At 37.3% G+C, this 24,589-nt stretch overlaps 1 protein-coding gene across 1 annotated transcript in view; it reads left to right on the top strand.

Annotated features, from left to right (window-relative positions):
- The window catches only part of REC114 (REC114 meiotic recombination protein), a 105,071-nt gene that overhangs the window by 13,301 nt on the left and 67,181 nt on the right, over positions 1-24,589 (top strand). The window contains exon 2 of the mRNA XM_017548066.2: positions 8,774-8,863. Coding sequence (XP_017403555.1) covers positions 8,774-8,863 — 90 coding nt within the window. The remainder of the gene's footprint in view (positions 1-8,773; positions 8,864-24,589) is intronic.

Genomic DNA, 24,589 nt, shown 5'->3' with positions numbered 1-24,589 from the left:
TCTTTGCTCCACGTATCTTACATTGTTTCACATGATTTCTTTATCTTAGCTTTGCTCCATTTTGCTCCTGCTTGCTCTTTTAAGCTATTAATTTGGTCTCAGTAGTGTCGATTCTTCAATTAGCTATTGAATTTTTATAATCATAAAGCATAGTTTTAGCTTCAAGATTTTCCTTAAGTGTGAATAATTATTCTAATATTTAATAAGAAATATAGAATAGAAATATATATTTATGATTATTATAGTTATTATTATTTGGTTCAAGCTGTTGTCAGTCTCCTTTAGCAGTTTGTTCCATCAGGAGCCTTGTGTTTTGGGTTTCCTGTTGTTCTTCATTGCTTTAACCCATAGGGTATGTAGTTATTTTCCTTTATCTAACTTACGGCTTTTTTCGCTCCTGGGTCTCATCTCCAAGAGTGGACACTCAAGTGGTGAGTGTTGGGAGATGCAGAAGTAACAGTGCTGTGGGCCTCCTGTAGAGAAGTAGGAAGGACTCATTTGAATTGTCCAACTCCTTTCTGAGAGACCACAAGGAACTTCAGAGCACAGTCTGGTTTGCCCATCTTCTTGGGGTCCACCAGTTTCTATGGACTAGGCACCTTGGGGTCCACGGTTTCTATGGACTAGGCTCACAAGAACTGCAGCATTGTCTTTGCCCCAGGACTCCCTGCTTAGGATCTCCTTTCTCCTGCAGAGGGAAGACATTCTACTAACTCTTTTTATGTAGATCCTGAGACCTCAGTCCCAGTCCACCCTTCTGGCTCTCCTGGATGCTGGTCTTTTTTTTTAGAGATGGAGTCTTGCTGTGTCACGCAGTCTGGAGTGCAGTGGTGTGATCTTGGCCTACTGCAACCTCCGCTTTCTGCCTCCCAGATTCAAGAGATTCTCTTGCCTCAGCCTTTCAAGTAGCTGGGATTACTGGCACTCACCACCATGTCTGGCTAATTTTTGTGTTTTTAGTAGAGACAGGGTTTCACCATTTTGACCAGACTGGTCTTGAACTCCTGACCTCAGGTAATCCACCTGCTTCGGCCTCCCAAAGTGCTGGGCTTACAGGTATGAGCCACCGTCTCCAGCCAGATGCTGGTCTTAATAATTGCTTAAGGAAAGGTAATTGGTATTTGGATTGGATTTGGAAAGAGAAGACTTCAGGGATGCAACGAAGCTACCATTTTTTCCTGAACCCCTTGGAAGTTCTTAAATTGGATATTTTCTAACTGTATGAGCACACTATATAGATCTTTTTGGATGAGGGATTGCAACAGACATCTGAAAAATCATAAGCCTGGAATTCTCTTCCCTCAGGTATCTGGTTAACTTTCATACCTTTGGTCTTTGCTCAAGCCTCACCTTCTCAGTACCTATCCTAACCTCACTATGTTGTAACACCTGTGTCCTGTCTTTGCACTCTGATTCCACTTACTCTGGTCTATTTCTTCCCTAGTTCTTAGCATTATCTCGTATACCAGATAATTTTTTTAATTTACTATGTTTGGTGATGTGCCTAGAACATCTGATATCTAGAACGATTATTTTTTAACATCTTCTTCCTCTGAGTGATGAAATTATTTTCAGAAACAATCATTAAGTTAAATGAAAAATATTATGCAGTGAACATTTTCTTTTATTAAACTTTGTTATAATAATTATGCCAAATAAATAAGAATAATACAGTATAAGGCAGGAAAAAATCCTCAACTATTTAGCCAATTGTTTTTATATCTAGTTAATTGTTTTAACTTGGATTCTGCAGTTACAGACTGATATTTTATGTAATTGGTCACTAACAAGTGAAGTTTTTTTTTAAGTAAAGCTAAGCATTTCCAAAAGGTACAATTTATGCAACTATTAATAAAATTACTGGTATGTTTTATCCCCTTTTAATGTTTTTTAGTTTTGAAACACTTAGAATAAATTTCAATGTTAAAGATGTTGTTCAAATTTAGCAGAATATTTTGAATGTGAACTAAAATTTGCACTTATTAAATAAAAAAGTTACATCTTGCTATTTACATTATATTTCATTGTTTTAAATTTTATACACAAATACCAAAAGGTCCCGTAAAATGACAGAATTGGAGTGCCTCAAACTCTGTTTCTTGGTCTTTGCAATCACTGCGCTATCTTTGCTTTATTTTGAATTTACCATTTAAATGCACAAGAATGTAGTACCACAGGGATGGAGAAGCCAACAGCATCCTAAGAAAGGGCTGAAAATAACTTCATGTTAAGCAGCCTTCAGGTTTAACAAAGTATGGTGAAGTACGTTTGAAACAAATGTATGTGGCTAGGTTTGCATGGATGGTGGTTAGCTGTAACTGGAAATTTTCCCGGTGAACTTATATGTAGACAATTTAAGAATAAATAGTAAATAATCTGATAATTTGAAGCTTGCATATGTTATTTAAATTCAGCAGTAGCTGCAGTAATTTGGAACTTCTACCAACAAAATAATTTTTTCAGGAAGAAGTATTTTTATCAGTGACATTGATTAGAATTACTGGCACATGGTGATAATTAACTGATTTTAGTCAGCTTTTTAATTGTTTATAAATTCTCTACAGACCAAGAATTTCTTTATTACCAGCATCTGCAGTACTGCTCCCAGCATCCCACCCTTGGTATGTCACTAATTATATTTGTAGTTTATTGTCTGTACCCTTGCTCTGTGTCACCATTCCACGCTTGCTCCATTATGATGAGGATCTGTGTTTTGTTCGGTGATAGTGCAATCATATAGTTGTTGAATGAAGAAATGAATGAATGAAGCTCAAGTTCTGAGACTTTCTATGTCTTTTTTCTTCTCCAAATTATAAGAGGGATCAGCGCACAGTGGGTACTTTACTGTTGTTAACTCACTGACTTAAATGCTTGGCATGTATAGTCTCTTTGGACTCTTGCATTTCTTGAAAAAATTGGAATTTTGATTGGGATTAGATAGATTAACTTGGAGAAATAGCATCTGTACTAATTTCTTATTGCTGCTGTAACAAACTACTGTAAACTTAATGGCTTAAAACAACACAAACATATTAGCTTATAATTCTGGAGGTCAGGAATTTGAAATGGGTGTATTGGGCTAAAATCAAGGCATCGGGAGGACTGCGTGCCTTCAGGAGGCTCAAGAATCTTTTTTTTTTTTTTTTGCCTTCTCTCTAACACAGAGGTTGCCTGCATTCCTTAGTTTGTTACCCACTTTCCATCCTCAGTGCCAGGAGTCATATCTCCTTCTGACTCACTCTGCCTCCCTCTTTCCCTTATAAGGATGCTTCTGATTACAATAGGTCCACCTAGATAATTCAGGGTTATCTCCCCAGCTCAGGATCTTTAACCTAATCACATATGCAAAATCTCTTTGCTTTGTAAGATAACATATTACAGGTTCTGGGTATTAGGACATAGACATCTTTGGCGGGACCATTATTCTGCCTACTACAGCATTTTAATAATAAATCATCCTATCTGTGAACAAAATATTTCTCTTCATATATTTAAGTGTTCTTAAATATCTTTCAAGTTTCAACGTGCTAGTCTTTCACTTGTCATATTTATTCCTTAGTATTTTGTATTTTTGATGTTGTAAATTTTGATGCTTTTAAAATTTCAGGTTCCAGTTCTTCATTAGTATATGTAAATACAATTGGTTTTTATTTATTGATCTTCTATTCTGAAACCTTTCTAAAATTCACTTATTTGTTCTAGTAAAATCAGTTGGATTGTCTACATAGATGATCATGTTGTCTGTGAATAAAGACAGTTTTACTTCTTTCTTTCCAATCTGGGTGCTTTTTCATTCTTTTTCCTGTCTGATTACAGTGGTCAGAACTTCTGGTAACAGTGTTATATAGAAGTGGTGAGAGTGGACCTCTTGTTTTGTTTCTTATCTTAGGAAGAAAGCTTTCAGTATGAAGTTAATTGTAGTGTTTTTTTTTTTTTTTTTTAATAGGTGCCCTTTATCAGCTTGAAGAAGTTACTTCTATTCCTGGTTTGCTGAGTTTTAAAATCAGGAATCGATGTTGGATTTTGTCAAATGCCTTTTCTACATTCTCTCATATTGAGATGATCATATGGTTTTTCATTTTTAATACATTAACATGGTGAATTACTTTAAGTTTACCATGCTTTTGATTTCTCTTTTAATTTCTTATTTATCCATGGGTTATTTAGAAGTGTGTTATTTAGTTTCAGAATATTTGGGGGATTTTTCTCAGAGACCTTTCTGTTATTAATTTCTAATTTAATTCTCCTGTGTTCAGATAGCATTCTTTTAAATTAACCAGAACTTGTTCTGTGGCTCAGAATATAGTCTGTCTTCGTGAATGCTCTGTGTATACTTGAGAAGAAGGTGTTTTGTGTTGGTGTTGGAGTGTTCTATAAATGTCGATCAATCACCTTGGTTGACAGAGTTGTTTAAGTCTACTATATACTTGCTGATTTGCTATGCACTTGTTCTATCAGTTATGGAGAGAGGGGTATTAAAATCTGACTGTAATTGTGAACTTGTCTATTTCCTCTTACAGTTCTATCACTTATTGCTTCCTGTATTTTTAAGCTCTGTATTGGAGGCATACATGTTTGGGATGATTATCTTTCTTGATTAATTGACCCTTTTATCATTTGAAATGACCTCCTTTATAATCTTTCGATATTAGCTTTTATTTTTTATTTTTTTAGTGAAAGGGTCTCACTGTGTTACCCAGGCCTCTGGGTAGAGTGTGCAGAGTGCAGTGGTGCAATCACAGCTTACAGCAGCCTCAAACTCCTGTGCTCAAGCAATCCTTCTGCCTCAGTCTCCCAAGCAGCTGGGACTACAGGTGTGCATCACCATGCCTGGCTAATTTTAAATTATTTTGTAGAGATTGAGTCTTGCTATGTTGCCCAGGCTGGTCTCAAATTCCTGGCCTTAGGCAAGCCTTAGACTCTTAAAGAGCTGAGATTGTAGGAGTGAGTCATTGTACCTGGCCTCACTCCAGCTTTCTTTTGACTAGCATTAGTTTGGTATATATTTTTTCTATCCTTTTGTTTTTATATTTAAAGTGCATTTCTTGTAGGCAGCATATAGCTTGTTTAGTCTTTTTATCCAATCTGACAACCTCTACTTTTAATTAAGGTGTTTAAACTATTTACATTTAATGTGATAATTGATAGGATTGGGTTTAAGTCTGTTGTCTTGCTATTTGTTTTATAATTTTCCCATCTGTTCTTCGTTCCCTTTTAATTTTGATCCTGCCTCCTTTTGGATTAATTGAATATTGTTTATCAATGTAATCCCATTTATCAATTATCTTCTAATGATATTTAGATAAAATTTTTATGTGTTTGCCCATGTAATTACTATTTCCAGTGCTCTTCATTCCTTTGTGGAGATCTTGGTTTTTATCTGGTATCATTTTCCTTCTTCCTGAAGGACTTCCTTTAACAGTTCTTTCAGTTCAGATCTGCTGGTGACAAATTCCTTCTGAAAAATCTTTATTTTCTTTGAAAATTTTTCATTTAAAAGTTCATATTTACTTAACCATCCAACAAAATATTGGGTGCCAATCATGTGCCAGGTACTATCCTAGGCATTTGAATATAACACTGTCCAAAATAGGGGAAAAAAAAATCTGTCTTCATGGAGCTTAAATTCTGCTCAGGGAAGACTGGTAACAAGTAAATATAAAGTAACAAAAGTGGTAAGAGCTATGGATAAAAATAAAGCTGGAGAAGGGAAAAGTAGTAGTGTGGTTTAGGCGACATGGGTTTTCAGTAGGATGGTTAGGAAAAGTCTTACCTGAAAAGATAATATTTAAGCCAAGATTTGAAGATGAAGGAGTGAGTCATGTGGATATCTAAGAGTAGAGAATTTCAGATAGAACAGCAATTGTAAAAGCCCTGAGGTTTATAATAATCAGTGTGCCTAGTGGGTTGAAGGAACAGGAAGGAGGCCAGTGTGGCTGATCAAAGTGCACAGCGGGTGGATGCTAGAGGACAAGAGCAGAGAGGCAGTGGAGGCCTAGACCATGGAGTGCGTTGCAGGAGCTTCTGAATGAGACAGAGCTATTGCAGGGCTGTAAGCTGGAAGTGACATGATCCGACTTATTTTTTAAAGGATCACTCTGGCAATTGTATTGAGAATAAATTCTGTGCTGGAGAAGGGAAGCAAGAACAGAAATGGAAAAGCCAGTTAGGAGATTATTATAATAATCCAACTGGAGAGAATGATGATAATTTTGACAAGATATGTAAGTGGTAGTTGAATTATGGCTGTTTTGAAGACAAACATGAAGGATTTGCCGATGGATTGGATATAGGTGTGAGAAAAGAAGAGGAGCCAAGAATTATTCCATGGTTTAGCCAAGGAAATGGAAGGATAGAATTATTTTTTTCGGTGTTGCATATTGAAACCTGAAAAAGAAACAGGTTATTTTCTGAGGTGAAAAAATTGTGGAGTCAAATATCTATTAACAGCCTAGCACAGGGTAGGTACTTGTAATGAGAAGGTTAGGAGTTCAAGTTAGGGACTGTTAATTTTGAGATAACTATTAGACCTTTACATAGAGACGTTGATTAAGTGATTAAATGTAACATTTTGGGAGGCAAGAGAGTAGTCTAAACTGGGGCTCTCCTGGAAGTTGTTGGCCATATCTTAAAAAAAATTATAAAATAATTTGGGAAGAATCGAAATCTTTGACTGTTTCTATCCAACATTAGACATAGGTAAGAATGTTCATAACAGTATTATTTGTAGTGAACCTAAACTGGAAAAAGGACCCATCAGCAAATAAAAAAGAAAAAGAAATGATGGTATCATCATGTAATATATTCAAGAATAATGAAAGCGAATGAACATGCAATGACATTGATGAAGCCAAATGTAAAATCATTCTTTATGATTCCACTGATATAATGAAAACTAAACTATAGTATTAGAAGTCAGGATGGAGAATTTTTTAAGGGAGGAAGAAGCAGATAGTGATTGGAAGACAGCAAGCACTAGAGGACCTTCTGGAAATCTGCTAATGTTCAAGTTATTCACCTGGGTGGTGATGTGTTTGCTTTGTCATCATTCATTGAGCTGTGCATTTATATTTTGGATGCTTTTAAATATATACGTTACATTTCTTAAAACATTAAATTATCGTGTTAACATATTGCCTTCCAAAGAATTTGTTGACCAGACTCTAGTTGTAAAAGCTGTACTTGACTCCTAGCTATGCTTCTGGTTCGCAGTAGTCATGAAACACACAGGATAATTCATTCAAACTGTGATGGGAAGAGTGTTGTGCCATTGACCAAATTCCAAACATTGGGAAAGAGGGAGAAATACAACCACTGAAGGAATTAGTGCAGGGCTTATCGTATTTGCTTTGACATCCAAAATGTTACTCTCTTTTTAAGTTTGGAGTTTGAAATGATTAGAGAAAACACAGTAGGAAATCTTGAATTTAAATATAGCGCCAAAACTCCAAACCCCACATGTGGAACTATAAGAGCATTATTTCTCAGTAGAATGTAGTAACCATATAAAACCTTATTTGGAACTTTGAGTGTTAAGATGAGTCTGTAATTTATCTTGTCATTTGTATAAGGATGTTTACAGTGTTTATTAAGAATATGGAAGCCACCTATATAGTATAGTCACTTAAGACCCAAATCCCACTCTACATCAGTTATGTCCTCCCTGACATTTTGATTTAATTGCTTTGGTTCCTCACTACATCTCAACAGGTTGGAATTACAGATCAAATCTAACAAGCTAAAATATAATGGGGCTAATCTAAGGTGTTATGTTTAGGTTCAAGATGAATAAAGGGAAGTATGATTTACCAACATAGGCAATAAAGTTTCAGGAGGTTATACTGATTTAAGGTCAAACTGTTCAGTGGTACTACCCCTCAAAAGGTTAATGTGATTATAGGCAACACTATTGCAAGTAATAGGAGATAATTAGACTATACCAAGAGGATTACAGTAAGTTTATGGCACCATATTTTAAGAGTGACACTGACAAACTAGAGCTCATCCAAAGGAAAGCACCAGGTGTTAAGGGATTATAAAAAATGGATGGCCAGGTGCGGTGCCTTACACTTGTAATCCCAGCACTTCAGGAGGCCAAGGCAGGCGGATCACTTGAGGTCAGGAGTTTGAGAGCAGCCTGACCAATATGGTGTAACCCCGTCTCTACTAAAAATACAAAATTTAGCTGGGCATGGTGGTGCATGCCTGTAATCCAAGCTACTCAGGAGGCTGAGGCAGAAAAAAATAGCTTGAACCCACGAGGCAAAGGTTGCTGTGAGCCGAGATTGCACCATTGCACTCCAGCCTGGGCAACAAGAGCGAAACTCTGTCTCAAAAAAAAAAAAAAAAAAATGGATTAGGTGGCTGAAGAAATTGGGACTATGAAATGTTACAGCAACTCTTTAATGCACTATCTCCATTTTACAGAAAGAATACTGAGGCTTCAGAGAATGAATGATTTATTAAAATGTAACTAAAAAGTGGTTGACTCAGGACCCACATCTCATGATTCTTAATCTGATATTCTTTCTGTTTCAAAATATTGGCTTTTAAATTTATTTTTTTTAAGTCTGGCTGTTAGCCTATATATGGGCGAAATTTGAAGCTGTAAGGAAAGGGTTATAGTTTAAATACATGGAAAAGGAAAGAGAATGCTCAGGGTAGAAAGATCTACCTTGGTATGAGAAAATACCTTGGTATCACTATTATACGTTTATCAGTTGTTATAGAAATGTATTATCTTTTACATATTTTTCTCTTTCTCGTTTTCAAGGTTTTTGATTCCAATGAAGAATCTGGGCATCTTGTTCTCACCATAGTTATATCAGGTCATTTCTTCATTTTCCAAGGACAGACACTACTGGTAGGTTTTATGCTTAATAGTTTAATATGGAAATATATGTTTGTCTTCTTAGCTTTACATGAATTTTTGTATTCTCAAGGTTCTTTAGTCTCACTGAAATTCATCAAGGTCAACACATTAAACGTTTATCAAATGTGCAATAACAGTGGAAAATATAGAAACATACTGAATATTGCTGGCACTTAAGGGGTTTAGGATTTTGTTGGGAGTCAGAGTGGATCAAAAGATTGAAATTAACTAGTATGATAAAGAATTCTGTAGTTAAGGGAGACTGAATTAAGATAGGCTAGGTTAACAGAGACAAGCGTGGGGAGTTTTCCAGATAGGGAAAACAGTATATACAGAGGGATAGATGTGCAGAAATAACTAAAGAAAACAAAAAGATAGTATTATTGACTGATAGTCTTCCATAAAACTCTAATTTTATAAATATGCATGTGTTCTTTATTCTGAATACATATACATTTTAGGAAATTTTGGAATGAAGAAATATGTAAAGAAAATAAGAATCAACTTGCTTGAAAGTTAGGTTTTATTTGGTACATAGAAACCAAATGAACAAAGAAACAAAACAATTAGTAACTTCCAATCAAATTGTTACAAGAAAGGAACATATAATGGAAGGTTATTATATCATTTAGCTGTGAATGGTATCTACATTGACCTAAATTCGTACAACATATATTTACTGAATATCTGCATGGGCATAATTAATAAATATTGAATAATTAGCATATGCTAGGCATTTTAGGGGATGCTAGGGATATAGCAGTGAACAGTGAAGACAAAAATCCCTTTCATTATGGGATATGATTCTAGTAGGGAAAAACAGCAATAAACAAATAGGTCATACATTTAAAAAATATTACTTTTTGTTGGATCTCTTACATATTCTATCATAATATGGTAGGATCTCACATGTGTATATCGTGATGATTCATCTTTCCACTTAAATGAAATATAACCTTCTCATTGAATGTGGGATGACCTGCAAAGTCATCTTTGTGTTCCTGATGACTTTTAAAACTGCAGCATGAGTTGTGTTAATTTGCTTTATCTGCTACTGTCAGGGTCTGCATCAGTTGCAAGAGATAAGGTTTCTTCAGCTGCTAATGAGTACTGCAAATGGTAGACTTGAAGGATACCTAGTGCACAGCTAGTTCTCCCTGTCAAAATCAGGGGTCTTTGCTGAATGGTGACGTTAATGCATTTTGGCTTCCTCAGGCACAGGAGACCACCTCATACTTTGTCTCCGCTCCATCTTTTTGCCCCAGTGGTAACTATTGTGAACAAATGGATAGAAATTTCTTTGTATCATACATAGAAGGATTTTTGCACTGTAGTCACAAAACCCAGTTTATCAAATTCCAAGATACCCACTACTGAGAAATGTAAGGGTAACTGCAATTTGGTGCATGTTGCCTCACAGCTTATTAGTCAAGAAAGGACCACAGATATGATAGTGATCCCATTAGATTATAAGGGGGCTAAAAAATTCCTGTGACCTGTGACATCTTAATGATACTGGCCCTATGTATGCATAGACTAATGCGCATGTTTGTGTCTTAGTTTTTAACAAAAAGTTTTAGAAGTACGACAACTTAAAAAATGTAAAAATAGAAAAAAAATTATTGTATATGTTTTAAGTTACAGCTAGTACTCGACTTACGACCACGATTGGTTCTGACAGACCGGTCGTAACACGATTTGGTCGTAAGTTGAGTAGGCTATATGCACGCGGAGATGGTAGTGCTGCCAGAAGCTGGTCTGCACTGTCGTACGCCCAGCTGGGCAACGTTTGCCCTGCCAGACGCGAAGCAGTCATGGCTAGCGTTTGTGGCCGTAAAGTCGAATTGTCGTAAGTTGCATAGGCCGTAAGTCGATCAATACCTGTATTATAAAACAGTCCAAATGTTTTGTAAAAATTTAAAAAGTTTATAATGTGAAAATGTTGTAGTAAGCTAAGGTTAATTTGTGATTAAAGAAAGATAAATTTTAAAATAAATTTATTGAAGCCTGAGTGTACAGTGTTTATAAAGTCTGTAGTAGTGTACAGTAATGTCCTAGGCCACCATATTCACTCACCATTCACTCACTGACTTACCCAGGGCAGTTTTTACCTTGCAGGCTCCATTCATGGTAAGTGCCCTATACAGGTATAATTTTTACTTTACCTTTTCTATGCTTAGATATGCTTAGACATACAAACACCTAGCATAGTGTTAGCGTTGCAGTTGCCTACAGTGTTCAGTACCGTAACATGCTGTACAGGTTTGTAACCTAGGAGCAATGGGGTATCCCACATGGCCTAGGTGTATAGTAGGCTGTCCCACTGAGGTTTGTGTAAGTGCACTGTATGATAGTCACATAATGACAAGATCACCTCATGACACATTTCTTAGAACGTATCCCCATTGTTAAGTGACACACGACTATACATATATAACTTAAATATTGTAATATTTTTAAAAAATCTTTTTAAAAATTATTTTTTAAAAATCACTCTTATTGATGTATGATTTACATAAAATTCTCTGACTTTTAAGTGTTCAATTTGATGTGTTCTGATAAATGTATCCATCACCACAATCATAATGCAGAACATTTCGATTAAACCAGTTTCCTTGTGCATCTTTGCAGTCAGCCTCCTCTGCCTACCCTCAGCATCTAGCCGTCATTGATCTGCTGTCACTCTAGTTTTGCCTTTTATTTTTTACAATTTTTATTTATATATTTTTAATTGACAGATAAAATTGTATATATTTACTGTGTACACCATTATTTTGAAGTATATATACATTGTAGAATGACTAAATCTAGCTAATTAACATATACATTACCTCACTGTAGTTTTGCCTTTTCTAGAATTCATGTAATGGAATCATATGATCTGCAGTCTTTTGAGTCAGGCGTCTTCCATTTAGCATAATTTAAAATTCATCCGCGTTGTTCCATGTTATCGGTAGTTGATTACTTTTCATTACTGAACAATATTCATTGCATAGGTAAGCCTATTTTGCTTATTCAACTTTTGATAGACTTTGGGGTTGCTTTTATTTTTTTAGCTGTTGTGAATAACACTGCTGAATATTTGTATATGAGCCTTTATATGGGCATGTTTTCGTTTTTCATTGTTAAATGCCCAAGAGAGGAACTGCTGAGCCATATGGCGTGTCCGTGTTTAACTTTATAGGAAGCTGCAAAACTATTTTCCAAAGCTGCATTCTCATAAGCAATGTATGAGGGTTCCACATGTTCCACATCCTCACAAGGCTTGGTATTGTCAGTCTTTTCAATTTTAACTATTCTAATAAGCGTATAGTGTTATCTATGGTGGTTTTAATTTGCATTTCCTTAATGACTAATACTGTTGAGCATCTTTTCATGTATTTATTTGCCATATGTATGTCTCATTGGTGAAGTGTCTGTTCATGCCTTGAGTTGTTTGCCTTCTTATATTTGAATTAAGAATTCCTACTCTGGTTACAGCTCTTTTATTAGAAACATGTTCTTTGAATATTTCTCCCAGATTATGACTTATCTTTTCATTTCTTAGTGTCTTTTGAAGAGCAGATGTTAAAAATTTTGAAGTTCAATATTTTTTTCTCTTATGGTTCATCCCTTTTGTATACCACTTAGGAAATTTTTACCTATGCCAAGATTGCAAAGTTTTTTTTTTTTTGAGTCAGGATCTTGCTCTGTTGCCTGGGCTAGAATACAGTGGTATGAACACAGCTCACTGCAGCCTTGACCTTCCAGGCTCAAGTGGTCCTCCCATCTCAGCCTCCTGAGTAGCTGGGACCATAGGCATACACCACCATTCCTAGCTAATTTGTTTTATTTTTCTAGAGACAGGATCTCACTGTGTTGCCTAGGCTGTTCTCAAACTCCTTGACTCGGTGATCCTCTCACCTCGGCTTCTCAGTGTTGGGATTATAGGCAAAAGCCACTGTGCCTGGCTGCAAAGGCTTTTTCAAATGTTTTCTTCTAGATGTTTTATGGTTTCAGTTCTTATATTTAGGCCTGTAATTCATTATGAAATTTTTTAGTATTTAATGTTAATATTTTTATTTTTATTTTTATTATTTCATACAGTGTTCCATCTTTCCCACAGTAAAAGCAGTGTGGTATTGATGAAAATTACTATATTAGGCCGGGCGCGGTGGCTCAAGCCTGTAATCCCAGCACTGTGGGAGGCCGAGGCGGGTGGATCACGAGGTCAAGAGATCGAGACCATCCTGGTCAACATGGTGAAACCCCGTCTCTACTAAAAATACAAAACATTAGCTGGGCATGGTGGTGCGTGCCTGTAATCCCAGCTACTCAGGAGGCTGAGGCAGGAGAATTGCCTGAACCCAGGAGGCGGAGGTTGCGGTGAGCCGAGATCGCGCCATTGCACTCCAGCCTGGGTAACAAGAGCGAAACTCCGTCTCAAAAAAAAAAAAAAAAAATTACTATATTATGGAATATGACCATGGATCTTAGGCAATTTACTTTTGGAACCATTGAATTAATTTTTAATATATGGCGAAAGTTAAGAATTTGGGTTTATTTTTTGCATTTGGTTATCAACTATTTTAGTACCATTTATTGAAAAGACTAGCTTTAATTCCCTCATTGAATTACCTTGGTATCATTGTTGAAAATTAATTTGCTAAGTATCTGTTAGTCTGTTTCTGGACTCTCTTTTCTGTTCCGTTGATCTATATGTCTATCCATATTCCAATAACACACTGTCTTTACTTCTGCTTTGCTGTAATTTTTGAAATCAGGTAGTTTAATTCTTCCAACTGTGTTCTTTTTCAAAATTGTTTTGACTATTATAAGTCATTTGCATTTCCATATAAATTTTAGAATGATGTTTCCTACAAAAAAGCTTGCTTGGATTTTGTTGGGACTGATTTGAATTTATAAATCAATTTGAAGAGAATTGACTTCTGACTTTTCCCGTCTTCTAAACAGTGAGCATATTTTAAACTCTCCATTTATTAATATTTTCTTTGATTTCTCTCATCACTGTTTTGTAGTTTTCACAATACAGGTCTTACACATACTTTGCTAAATTTATCTACAAGTATTTCATATTTTTATATGCTTGTAGGTAGGATTTTAAAATTTCAATATCTGATAGTTTGTTGCTGATGTGTAGAAACATAATTGATTTTTAAATATTGACCTTGTATCCTGTGATCTTGCTAAACTCATTTATTAGTTCTATAGCTTTTTGTAGGTTCTTTAGGATTTTCTACATAGATGATCTGTGTTCTGTAAATAAAGATGTTTTACATTCTTCCTTTCAATCTGTATACTCTCCCTGCCCGCCTCACCCACTTCCCACAGATTATGCTGGCTAGGATGTCCTTTACAATGTTGTATAGCAATGGTGAGAGTTGATATCCTTGCCTTGTTTCCCCATCTTAGGGGGAAAGCATTTAGTCTTTTCACCATTAAATATAATGTAGGTTTTTTCATAGATCCAATTCATGAAACCAGAGAAGTTCCCTTCTATTCCTAGTTTGTTAAGGGACTTGTTTTTTTTCCCTTGGAGCTTCTGGTATTTATCTATTTTTAAATTAAAATTACATATATTGATATATATAATTAAAGTATACAATGTAATGTTTTGATATACATTGTAAAATGTTGACTATAGTCAAACTAATTATAATTATCTCACAATTACTATTTTGTACATGAGAATACTTAAGAACTATTCTAGCAGATTTCAGATATGCAGTCTAGTGCTATTAACTATACTTACCATGATGTACATTAGATCTTTAGAATTTATTCATCCCGTAGAACTGAAGCTTTGTACCCTATGACTAACATCTCCTAATTTCCTCCACCTTCCCTGGCCCACTCCTGTTAACCACTATTCTATTCTCTGCTTCTATGAATTTTGCTTTTTTAGATCTCATATACAAGTGAGATCATGTAATATTTTTCGTTTTGTGTCTGGTTTATTTCACTTAGCAAATGTACTCCAGGTTCATCTATGTTGTTGAAAATGGTAGGATACCTTCTTTCTTAAGGCTGAATAATATTCTTGTGTGTATGTGTGCATATATACGTAATTTTTTATCCACGTATCCATTGATGGACCCTTAGGTTATTTCTGTATCTTGACTAATGTTAGTAATGCTGCAGTGAATGTGGAGTACAGATACCTCTTCAAAATACTAATTGCATTTCCTTTGGACATATACCCAGAAGTGGGATTGCTGGATCTATACGGTAATCCTATTTATAATTTTTTGAGGAAACTCTTTATTTTCTAAAATGGCTAGACCAGTTTACATCACTACCAACAGTGTGCAAGAATTCCTTTTTCTCAGTATCCTCACCAATACTTCTTGTCTTCTGTCTCTTTGATAATAGCCATCCTAAGAAGTATGAGGTGATATGTCATTGTGGTATTGATTTGCATTTCCCTGATGATTAGTAATGTTGAACACTTTTTCTTATACCTGTTGGCCATTTATATGTCATCTGTGGAAAATGCTTATTCAGGTCCTTTGCTAATTTTTTTAAATTTTTAAATTTTAATTATAATTTTTTTAAACAGTTTCACTCTTGTCACCCAGGCTGAAAAATAATTAGTAAATTTATTATTTAAAATAAATTTTATGATTTTTTCAGTTCTTACTGAATCAACTTTTATCGTAGAAGTATTTGATTTTTTAAATAATGTACATATGTCTGATAAGAATACATGTTTAAAATATACTTTGCCCCCTAAATTAAAGAATAATTTTCATCAGTTCATGCCATTTATTCATAATCTTTCTTGGCCTCCACAAAAACCAACACATAGAAGAGCGAACACATTTGGATTGTAACGCATTTATAACACACGTAATTTTATGTTGGTATTACATTTACACACCCTCTCCTGTCATACTAATCTGGGTCATGATACATTTTTAGAACTTTTTTTTTTTTGAGTCTCACTCTGTTGCCCAGGATGGTGTGCAATGGCATGATCTCCGCCTCCTGGGTTCAAGTGATTCTCCTGCCTCAGCCTCCTGAGTATTTAGGATTACAGGTGCCCGCCAACATGCCCAGCTAATTTTTGTATTTTTGGTAGAGACAGGGCTTCACCATGTTGGCCAGGGTGGTCTCAAACTCGTGATCTTAGGTGATCCATCTGCCTCGGCCTCCAAAAGTGCTGGGATTACAGGTGTGAGCCACCGTGCCTGGCCTTAGAATTTTTTCATAAAAGGTAGAGACAGGACAGCTGTGGAAATTTTTAGCCATTTCTGTCTTAGTGCAAGAACTCAATCACTGGCATGGATTTAAATATCCTGTGTTTATATTTTCAAAGTTTTGTGGAAGCTGCATTCACAAAAGCCCTCCAAAAAAATAGTAACAGCCTCATGTGTGTGATATGTTTATGTAAAACTCAAAACAGGTCAGCGAGGCTTTGGGCTTTCTTCTTGGTCCTGGGAAGTTATTTAAACTTAATTTCCCTTAACCGTCATAGGTCTCTGATTGGCACTCCCTGTGAGGTCCATGGGAATTTAATGCTTCAGATCAAACTGCATGCACAGTATCTAGTAATACTATAGATTTCCATCTTGCTTGTTCATATAGCAGCTGCATTTAACTGGGGACATCACTGCCAGAGGGCTCCATGGAGACCTACCACTAGACTGTTCTATTATCATTTATGTCAAAGGTCTGGTATAGCAAGAAGGCTGAGATATCTTTTTTTTTTTTTTTTTTTTTTTTTTTTTTTTTTAAGTTTTTTTTTTTTTTTTTTTTTTTGAGACAGAGTCTTGCTCTGTCACTCAGGCTAGAGTGCAGTGGCATGAACTCGGCTCACTGCAACCTCTGCCTCCCAAGTTCAAGCAGTTCTCCTGCTTCAGCCTCCCAAGTAGCTGGGATTACAGGCATGCACCACTACGCCCAGCTAAGTATTTTGTATTTTTAGTAGAGATGGGGTTTCACCATGTTGGTCAGGCTGGTCTTGAACTCCTGACCTCATGATCTGCCCACCTCAGCCTCCCAAAGTACTGAGATTACAGGCGTGAGCCACCATGCCCAGCCTGTCTTAACCATTTTTAAGTGTAAATGTCAGTGATATTGAAGTACATTCATATCATTGTGTTACCATCAGCACCATCCATCTCCAGAACTCTTTACCTTGCAAAACAAAAACTCTGTGCCCATTAAACAACTGCCCATTCCTTCTCCCCCTAGCCCTTGGTAACCATTTCTGTTTCTATGAATTTGACTACTGTAAGTACCTCATATAATACTGATATAGTTTGGATGTTTGTCCCCTCCAAATCTCATGTTGAAATGTAATCCCCAGTGTTGGAGGTGGGGCCTGTAGGAGGTATATCCCTCATGAATGGCTTGGCGCTGTCCTCATGATAATAAGTGAGTTCTTGCTCTGAGTTCATGCAAGATCTGTTTGTTTGAAAGAGTGTGGTGCCCTCCTCCCCGTCTCTTTTTCTTCTTTTTGCCATGTGACGTGCCTTTTCCCCCTTTGCTTTCTGCCATGATTGGAAACTTTTTGAGGCTTCACCAGAAGCTGAGTAGATAGTAGTGCCATGCTTCCTAAATGGCCTGCAGAACTGTGAAACAGATAAACCTCTTTTCTTCATAAATTACCCAGCCTCAGGTACTCCTTTATAGCAATGTAAAAACAGCCTAATACAAGTGGAATCATACAGCATTTTTCTTTTTGGACTGGCTTTTGGACTGTTTCACTTAGCATAATGTTATCAAGATTGCTCCATGCTATATCATGTCATATGATATATGAGTATTAAGCTGAATATTATGCCACTGTAGGTATATACCATGAATATTAAGCTGAATAATATTCCACTGTAGGTATATACCACATTTTGTTTACTGATTTATCTGCCAATGGACATTGGGTTATTAAAACCTTTTGCCTATTGTGAATAATGCTACTATGAACTTGAGTATACAAATATCCCTTTGAAACCCTGCTTTCAATTCATTTGGGTATGTACTCATAGGTAGGATTGCTGGATTATATGGTAACTCTATTTTTGATTTTTCTGAGGAATTGCCATACTCATTTCCACAGGGGCTATATGTACCATTTTACATTCCTAGCAATAGTGCCTAAGAGTTCCAGTTTCTCCACATCCTTGCCAATGCTTATTATTTTCTGTTTTTTAAAATAGTATTGAGCTTAGCAGGTATAAGGTGGCATCTCCTTATGGTTTTGATTTGCATTTCTCTAATGATTAGTGAGGCTGAGCATCTATTATATATTGCCCATTTTTGTATCTTGTTTAGAGAGATGTCTTATTTGGTTTCCTTAATTTAAAAAAAAAAAAATTAACAGAATTTATTTTCTTTGAGTGCTTCTGGTCAGGCTTTGGCAGGACTCTCCAGATTCCTCTGGTTGTTTTTTTTTTTTTTTTTTTAGTTGCTGCTGCTGCTGCTATTTTTTTAGCTTTTTTTTTTTTTTTTTTTTTTTTTAAAATTTAAAAAAAAACTCCAGTTTTTTTTTGTTTTTTTTTTTTTTTTTTTTTGAGTTGCTGCTGCTGCTGCTGCAACTTTTAAAGCCTGTTTTTGCTTCTTCAGCTTTTGAGTCTCTTGGAACATCCAGAATGCACAGAGCCTTCTCAGTCAGGACTTGGCAGTGGGTTGCTCCATCAAAAAGGTGTACTCAGCGCCCAGCGTGTCTTCTCAGAGACATCATATTGGCTTAACAAAGGTTTTTTGAGCATCTTTTTCCTCTGTACAGTGCTCATCACCAAATAGTATTTGTGGGCTTTGTCCTTCCAGTGTTTCTGTACATGTTCTTCATAATTGTGGACTTTGCTCAAGGGACTAATTCGAGTCTCGAGGAAGCTGGTGTCCTTAAGGTTTGCCATGACTTGGTTCATCAAATGTTCTTACACAATATTTAGCTTCTCCTTCTGGTTGGTCATTTCTAAAGACTAGGATCTTTTCACTGTATTATTGCCTTTTTCAATTCCAGGGATGGTTTGGTGGTCTTTGAGCAGCATGGAAAGGGGCTGGTCATGGTCCTGTCTCAGCCAGACTGGTTTCTAAATAGTGTGTCTGCTGCAGCCTAGAGGAGGAGACTTTGAGACTGCAGGCCCCTTCAGCTGGAAGAAAGCCTGGCATTTCCTTAGCCTGGCAGCCCAAGGACTGGGGTCTGCGTCACTGCCTAGGTCCAAATAGAACTCGGCGCTCTCCATGTGGCCCTCAGCATGGTGACTTCTTACCCTCTCCCTCCCCTGGGGCCCACTCCATAGCCTTTAGCCCCTTTGCTGTAGGGACTGGCTTACACAGGCCTCTTCAATTTTCTGGTTGGGGTTTTGTTGTTGTGTTGTGGAATTGGGTGTTTTTTTTTAAACAATAATATTCCTTTACACACATATGCACACACATCCCCTACCTGGTGAATGTAGCTTTTATAAAACTTTTGGCCAGAACTCATGTGATCTTCTCCACTCCTGTTTCTTCTTTCAGCTTGGAAGAGGTGTAGGATAAGCACTGTGAACCCTTTATAGGGTGGGGACTAGGAAGCGTGGCTTTTCTTGGAGCACAGAGCTCTGTGCTTTTTCCCTAGTCACCCATAAATATCAAGTTGCTCCTGCTACGTGCCTCTTGGCTGCCTGCTCAGTCCTTCTTGGCTTTTTCTGTCCTGGAGCTGGAGTTTCTGATTATTAGTAGGAGGTACACTTACCCTTCAGTGGGCTGCTACTTTTCCTAGATCTCAAATTCTTTCTTTAAAAAAGTGGAATTCATAAATCCTTTGGGGATATTTATCCAAATTTAAAAACACATTCTCTTACATATCGTTGTAAACCTCTAAAGATCTACCTTTTGTTAGTAACTTCCTTCTCAATCCAGAAGTTGCAGAAACTGAAGTCTCAAGCCAAGGTTCTAAATATATCCAAATGGAAGAAGTTATTTCCCAAGACTTCATCCTCTGTTTCCAACCATTCCTTTTTATCTCAGTTGGTTTTGGTCCAGCATGAGTGTCTTTACCTAAATACAATTATGCCTGAAACAAAGAAGTTAAATGGTCTTGTGACAATTTTAATTCTATTTGTCTGGGAAACATGGGTCACTCTGGAAATGATGGAGTTCGTTGACTTTTGTTTTATTTTAGTTTCCTTTTTATTTTTCACACCCAGCCCATATGTTCTTCCAAAAGGAATTGTCTTTCTGTTTACTAATGAAAATGTTGTATTCCGATTTAAGTGAACTTTGAAAACTTCAAACACTAGTTTTAATCCAATTGGTTTTAAAAAAATATGCAAATCAGTCTTACCTACAGAATTTTCTAAAAAGAAAGATTTAGCATAAACTTGTAAAGTCAAGTTATTCACACCATTAAACTATCTATCTATCTATTTATCTATCTATCTATTTATCTATCTATTTATTTATTTAGAGACAGAGTCTTGCGCTGTCACCAGGCAAGAGTGCAGTGACGTGATCTTGGCCCACTGCAACCTCTGCCTCCCAGTTCAAGTGATTCCCCTGCCTCAGCCTCCTGAATAGCTGGAACTACAGGCACATGCCACCACACCCAGCTAATTTTTGTGTTTTTAGTAGAGACAAGGTTTCACTATGTTGGCTAGGATGGCCTTGAGCTCTTGACCTCATGATCCGCCTGCCTGAGTCTCCCAAAGTGCTGGGATTACAGGTGTGAGCCACCCCACCTGGCCACCTCTTCAAAGCAGAACCTGTCCATTCTTTGGCCACTGATATGGTTTGGATCTGAGTGCCACCCGAGCCCCATGTTGAATTGTAATCCCCAGTGTTGGAGGCAGGGCCTGGTGGAAGATGATTGGATCATAGGGGTGGTATCTCATGAATGGTTTAGTATTATCCTCTTGGTACTGTCCTTGTGATACTGAATGAGTTCTTGGGAGATCTGGTTGTTTAAAAGTGTGTGGCGCCTCCTCACCACCTTGCTCTGCTCTTGGTGTATGATAAGCAAGCTCCTGTTTCACCTTCTGTCATGATTGTAAGCTCCCAGAGTCTCCCCAGCAGCAGATGCTGATGCTGTGCTTCCTGTACAGCCTGCAGAACTGTGATCCAATTAAACCTCTTTTCCTTGTAAATTACCCAGACTCAGATATTCTTTATAGTAATGCGAGAATAGCCAAATACAGCCACTTCTTCAGGAAAGATCAGGGAAAACAAAGCTCTTCATAACTTTATCACCCCTCCTACATTTAAAACCATTATGATCAATTTAATTCCACTTTTGTATGTTTTGTTATTTTTCCTATAAAGACAGTTGTGTTAGCAAGAGTTAAAGCATTTTACTGTTCTACGGTTATACTGTCGCACATCTAAATAAACTTCAGCTCTTATGCAATACTTGCTTGCAAAGTTGCTGATTACTCAACTGAGAGGAATATGAGATGATCTTTCACCATACCTTTCTTATCTTCCTAGCTTTTCAGCTCCCTTTGGGAATCTCTGATGTGAAAAACCCGTGAATAATGCCTTAAGCTACCTTCCCTTTCCCTCTTTTACCCATTGGGCTCAATTTGTCAGAGGAAGGTTCTTAGTCTGTTTGTGCTGCTATAAGAAAATACCACAGACTGGGTATTTTATAAGCAATAGAAATTCATATCTTACAGTTTTAGAAGCTGAGAAGTTCAAGATCAAGGTGCCAGCAGGATTAGTGTCTCAGGTGTCTCTACTTTCAAATGGTGCCTTCTTGCTGCGTCCTCAGTAAGGGAGAACCACTGTGTCCTTACATATGGAGGAGCAGAAGAGAGCTACTCTATTCCCTGAAGCCCTTTTCTAAGTGCCCTAATCCCATTTATGAGGGCCCTGCCCTCATGACTTAATCATCTCTTAAAGATTCCACCTCTGTGTACTATCATATTGGCAATAAAGTTTCAACATGTTAATTTTGAGGAATACATTCAGACCATAAATTCCACCCCTGCTCCCAAAATTCATGTTCTCTTCTCATGCAGAATATATTAATTGCATCCCAGTAGCCCCAAAAGTCTTAACTTGTTCCAGCACCATTTCAAAATTCTAAAGTCCAGAATCTCATCTCTAAATCAGATGTGGGTGAGACTCAAGGTAAGATTCATCCTGAGGCAAATTTCCCTTCAGCTGTGAGCCTGTGATATCAAACAGGTTTATATTCTTCCAAAGTACAATGAGAAGATGGGCATAGGATAGACATTCCCATTTCAAAAGAGACAAAATGGTCAAGAAGAAGGGGATAATAGGTTCCAAGTAAGTCTAAAACCTAATAAAACAAACATTAGGTCTTGAGGCTTGAGAATAATCTTCTTTGACTCCATGTTCTACTTTTGTACACACAGGGGTGGACTTGGGCTCCAAGGCCCTGGAAAGCCCTGCCTCTGTTACAGCTTTGTGAGCACAGCCCACACAGCAGTTCTCATGGGTTGGAGTCAGGTGCCTGCAGCTCTCCTAGGCTCAGATCACACTGTGGTGGCTTTACAGTTGTGAGATCTCAGAAGTGGCCCTCCTCCCATGGTCTTACCAGACATTTCCCTAATAGGGACTCCTTGCAGTAGCTTTGCATCCAGGGCACCACTAGGCATTGCCCTGGTGGGGGCTATCTACAGTGGCCCCACCATATGGCATTTTTTTGCCTGGGCCCTGAGGCTCTCTGAGGCATCCTTTGAGATCTAAGTGAAGGTAGCCAGGCCTCCACAGTTTGTGCACCCTACACACCTGCAGAATTAGCACCATGTGGATGCTGTCAAGATTTACGACTTGTACCCTCTGGAGTGGTGGCCAGGGTTGAACTTGGGCTCACTCGAGCCACAGCTGGGGTGGCCAAGGAATACTGTACCAGAATTCTGGGAGCAGAGACTTGAGGCATCCTGGAGCAGTGAGCCCCAAGGTCAATGGGCACCCTAGGTCCTTCACTTAAAACTGTTCTGCCCTCAAGGTTCTGGCATTGTGGACCTGTGATGGATGTGATAGCCTCAAAGGTCTTTGAAATATCTTTGGGGTTATTTTCCCATTGTCTTAATGAATAGTATCTGGCTTTCTTCTATCCATACTAGTCTTTATATCAAATAGCTGGTTGGCCATACCTTTAGGTTTTCTTCCAAATACATTTTTTTATTCTTTACATGGCCAGGCTGAGAATTTTCCAAATCTTTATGTTCTGCTTCTGTTTGATTATAAATTCCATCTTTAAGTCATATCTTTTTGCAGTTTATTACAAGCAGTTAAGAGAGTCCATATGGCACCTAGAGTATTTTGCTTATAGATTTCTTCTACTAAATATTCTACTTCATTGCCCTTAAATTCTGCCTTCTACAAAGCAATGGGACACAAACACAATTCAACCAAGTTCTTTGCCATTGTAACAAGAATGGCCTTTCCTCTAGTTTCTAATAAGATATTACTTATTTTTGTATAACACCTCATTCAAATGGTCTTTACTATCCATATTTCTACCAACATTCTATTCACTACCACTTAGATACTAAGACTGAGGCTTTCTTTATAGCTGTCATCTTCTAAGCCCTCACCTGAATCATCTTTAATGTTGTGTTCACAGCAATATGGGCCTTTTCCAGCATTTGCTTCAAAACTGTTCCAGCCAGTACCCGTTACCCAGTTTCAAAGCCACTTTCCTATTTTCAGGTATTTGTTATAGCAACACCCCATTCTTGGCACTAATTTCTGTTTTAGTCCATTTGTGCTGCTATAATAAAATGTCACAGACTGGGTAATTTATAAGCAATAGAAATGAATTTCTTACAGTTCTGGAGACAGGAAAAACCAGATCAAGGCACCAGCAAGATTGACGTCTGGTGAGGGCTGCTCTCTGCTTTTGAGATGGCACCTTGTTGTTGCATCCTCCATAGGGGAGGAACACTGTGTCTTCACATGGTGGAAGAGCAGAAGAGAGTGAACTCATTTTCTGAAGCCCCCTTTTATTATTATTATACTTTAAGTTCTGAGATACATGTGCAGAATGTGCAAGTTTGTTACATAGGTATACACGTGCCATGGTGGTTTGCTGCACCCATCAACTCGTCATCTACATTAGGTATTTCTCCTAATGCTATCCCTCCCCTAACCCCCACTCCCTGACAGGTTCCCGGTGTATGGTGTTCCGTTTCCTGTGTCCATGTGTTCTCATCGTTCAGCTCTCACTTACGAGTGCGAACATGCGGTGTTTGGTTTTCTGTTCTTGTGTTAGTTTGCTGAGAATGATGGTTTCCAGCTTCATCCATGTCCCTGCAAAGGACACAAACTCATCCATTTTTATGGCCCCACTCCCATTCATAGGTGCATAGTATTCCATGGTGGATATGTGCCATATTTTCTTTATCCAGTCTGTTGTTGATGGGCATTTGGGTTGGTTCCAAGTCTTGGCTGTCGTGAACAGTGTTGCAATAAACATATGTGTACATGTGTCTTTATAGTAGAACAATTTATAATCCTTTGGGTATATACCCAGTGATGGGATTGCTCGGTCAAATGGTATTTCTGGTTCTAGATCCTTGCGGAATCGCCTTACTGTCTTCCACAATGTTTGAACTAATTTACACTCCCACCAGCAGTGTAAAAGCATTCATATCTCTCCATATCCTTTCCAGCATCTGTTATTTCCTGACTTTTCAATGATTGCCATCCTAACTGGCGTGAAATGGTATCTCATTGTGGTTTTGATTTGCATTTCTCTAATGACCAGTGATGATGAGCATTTTTTCTTGTTTTTTGGTCACTTTTTTTTTTTTTTTTTTT

Source organism: Cebus imitator, unplaced genomic scaffold (genome assembly GCF_001604975.1).
Source record: "Cebus imitator isolate Cc_AM_T3 unplaced genomic scaffold, Cebus_imitator-1.0 Scaffold203, whole genome shotgun sequence".
NCBI lineage: Eukaryota > Metazoa > Chordata > Mammalia > Primates > Cebidae > Cebus > Cebus imitator.
The sequence above is the reverse complement of the archived record's forward strand: the minus strand, read 5'-3'. Positions and strand labels throughout refer to the sequence as shown.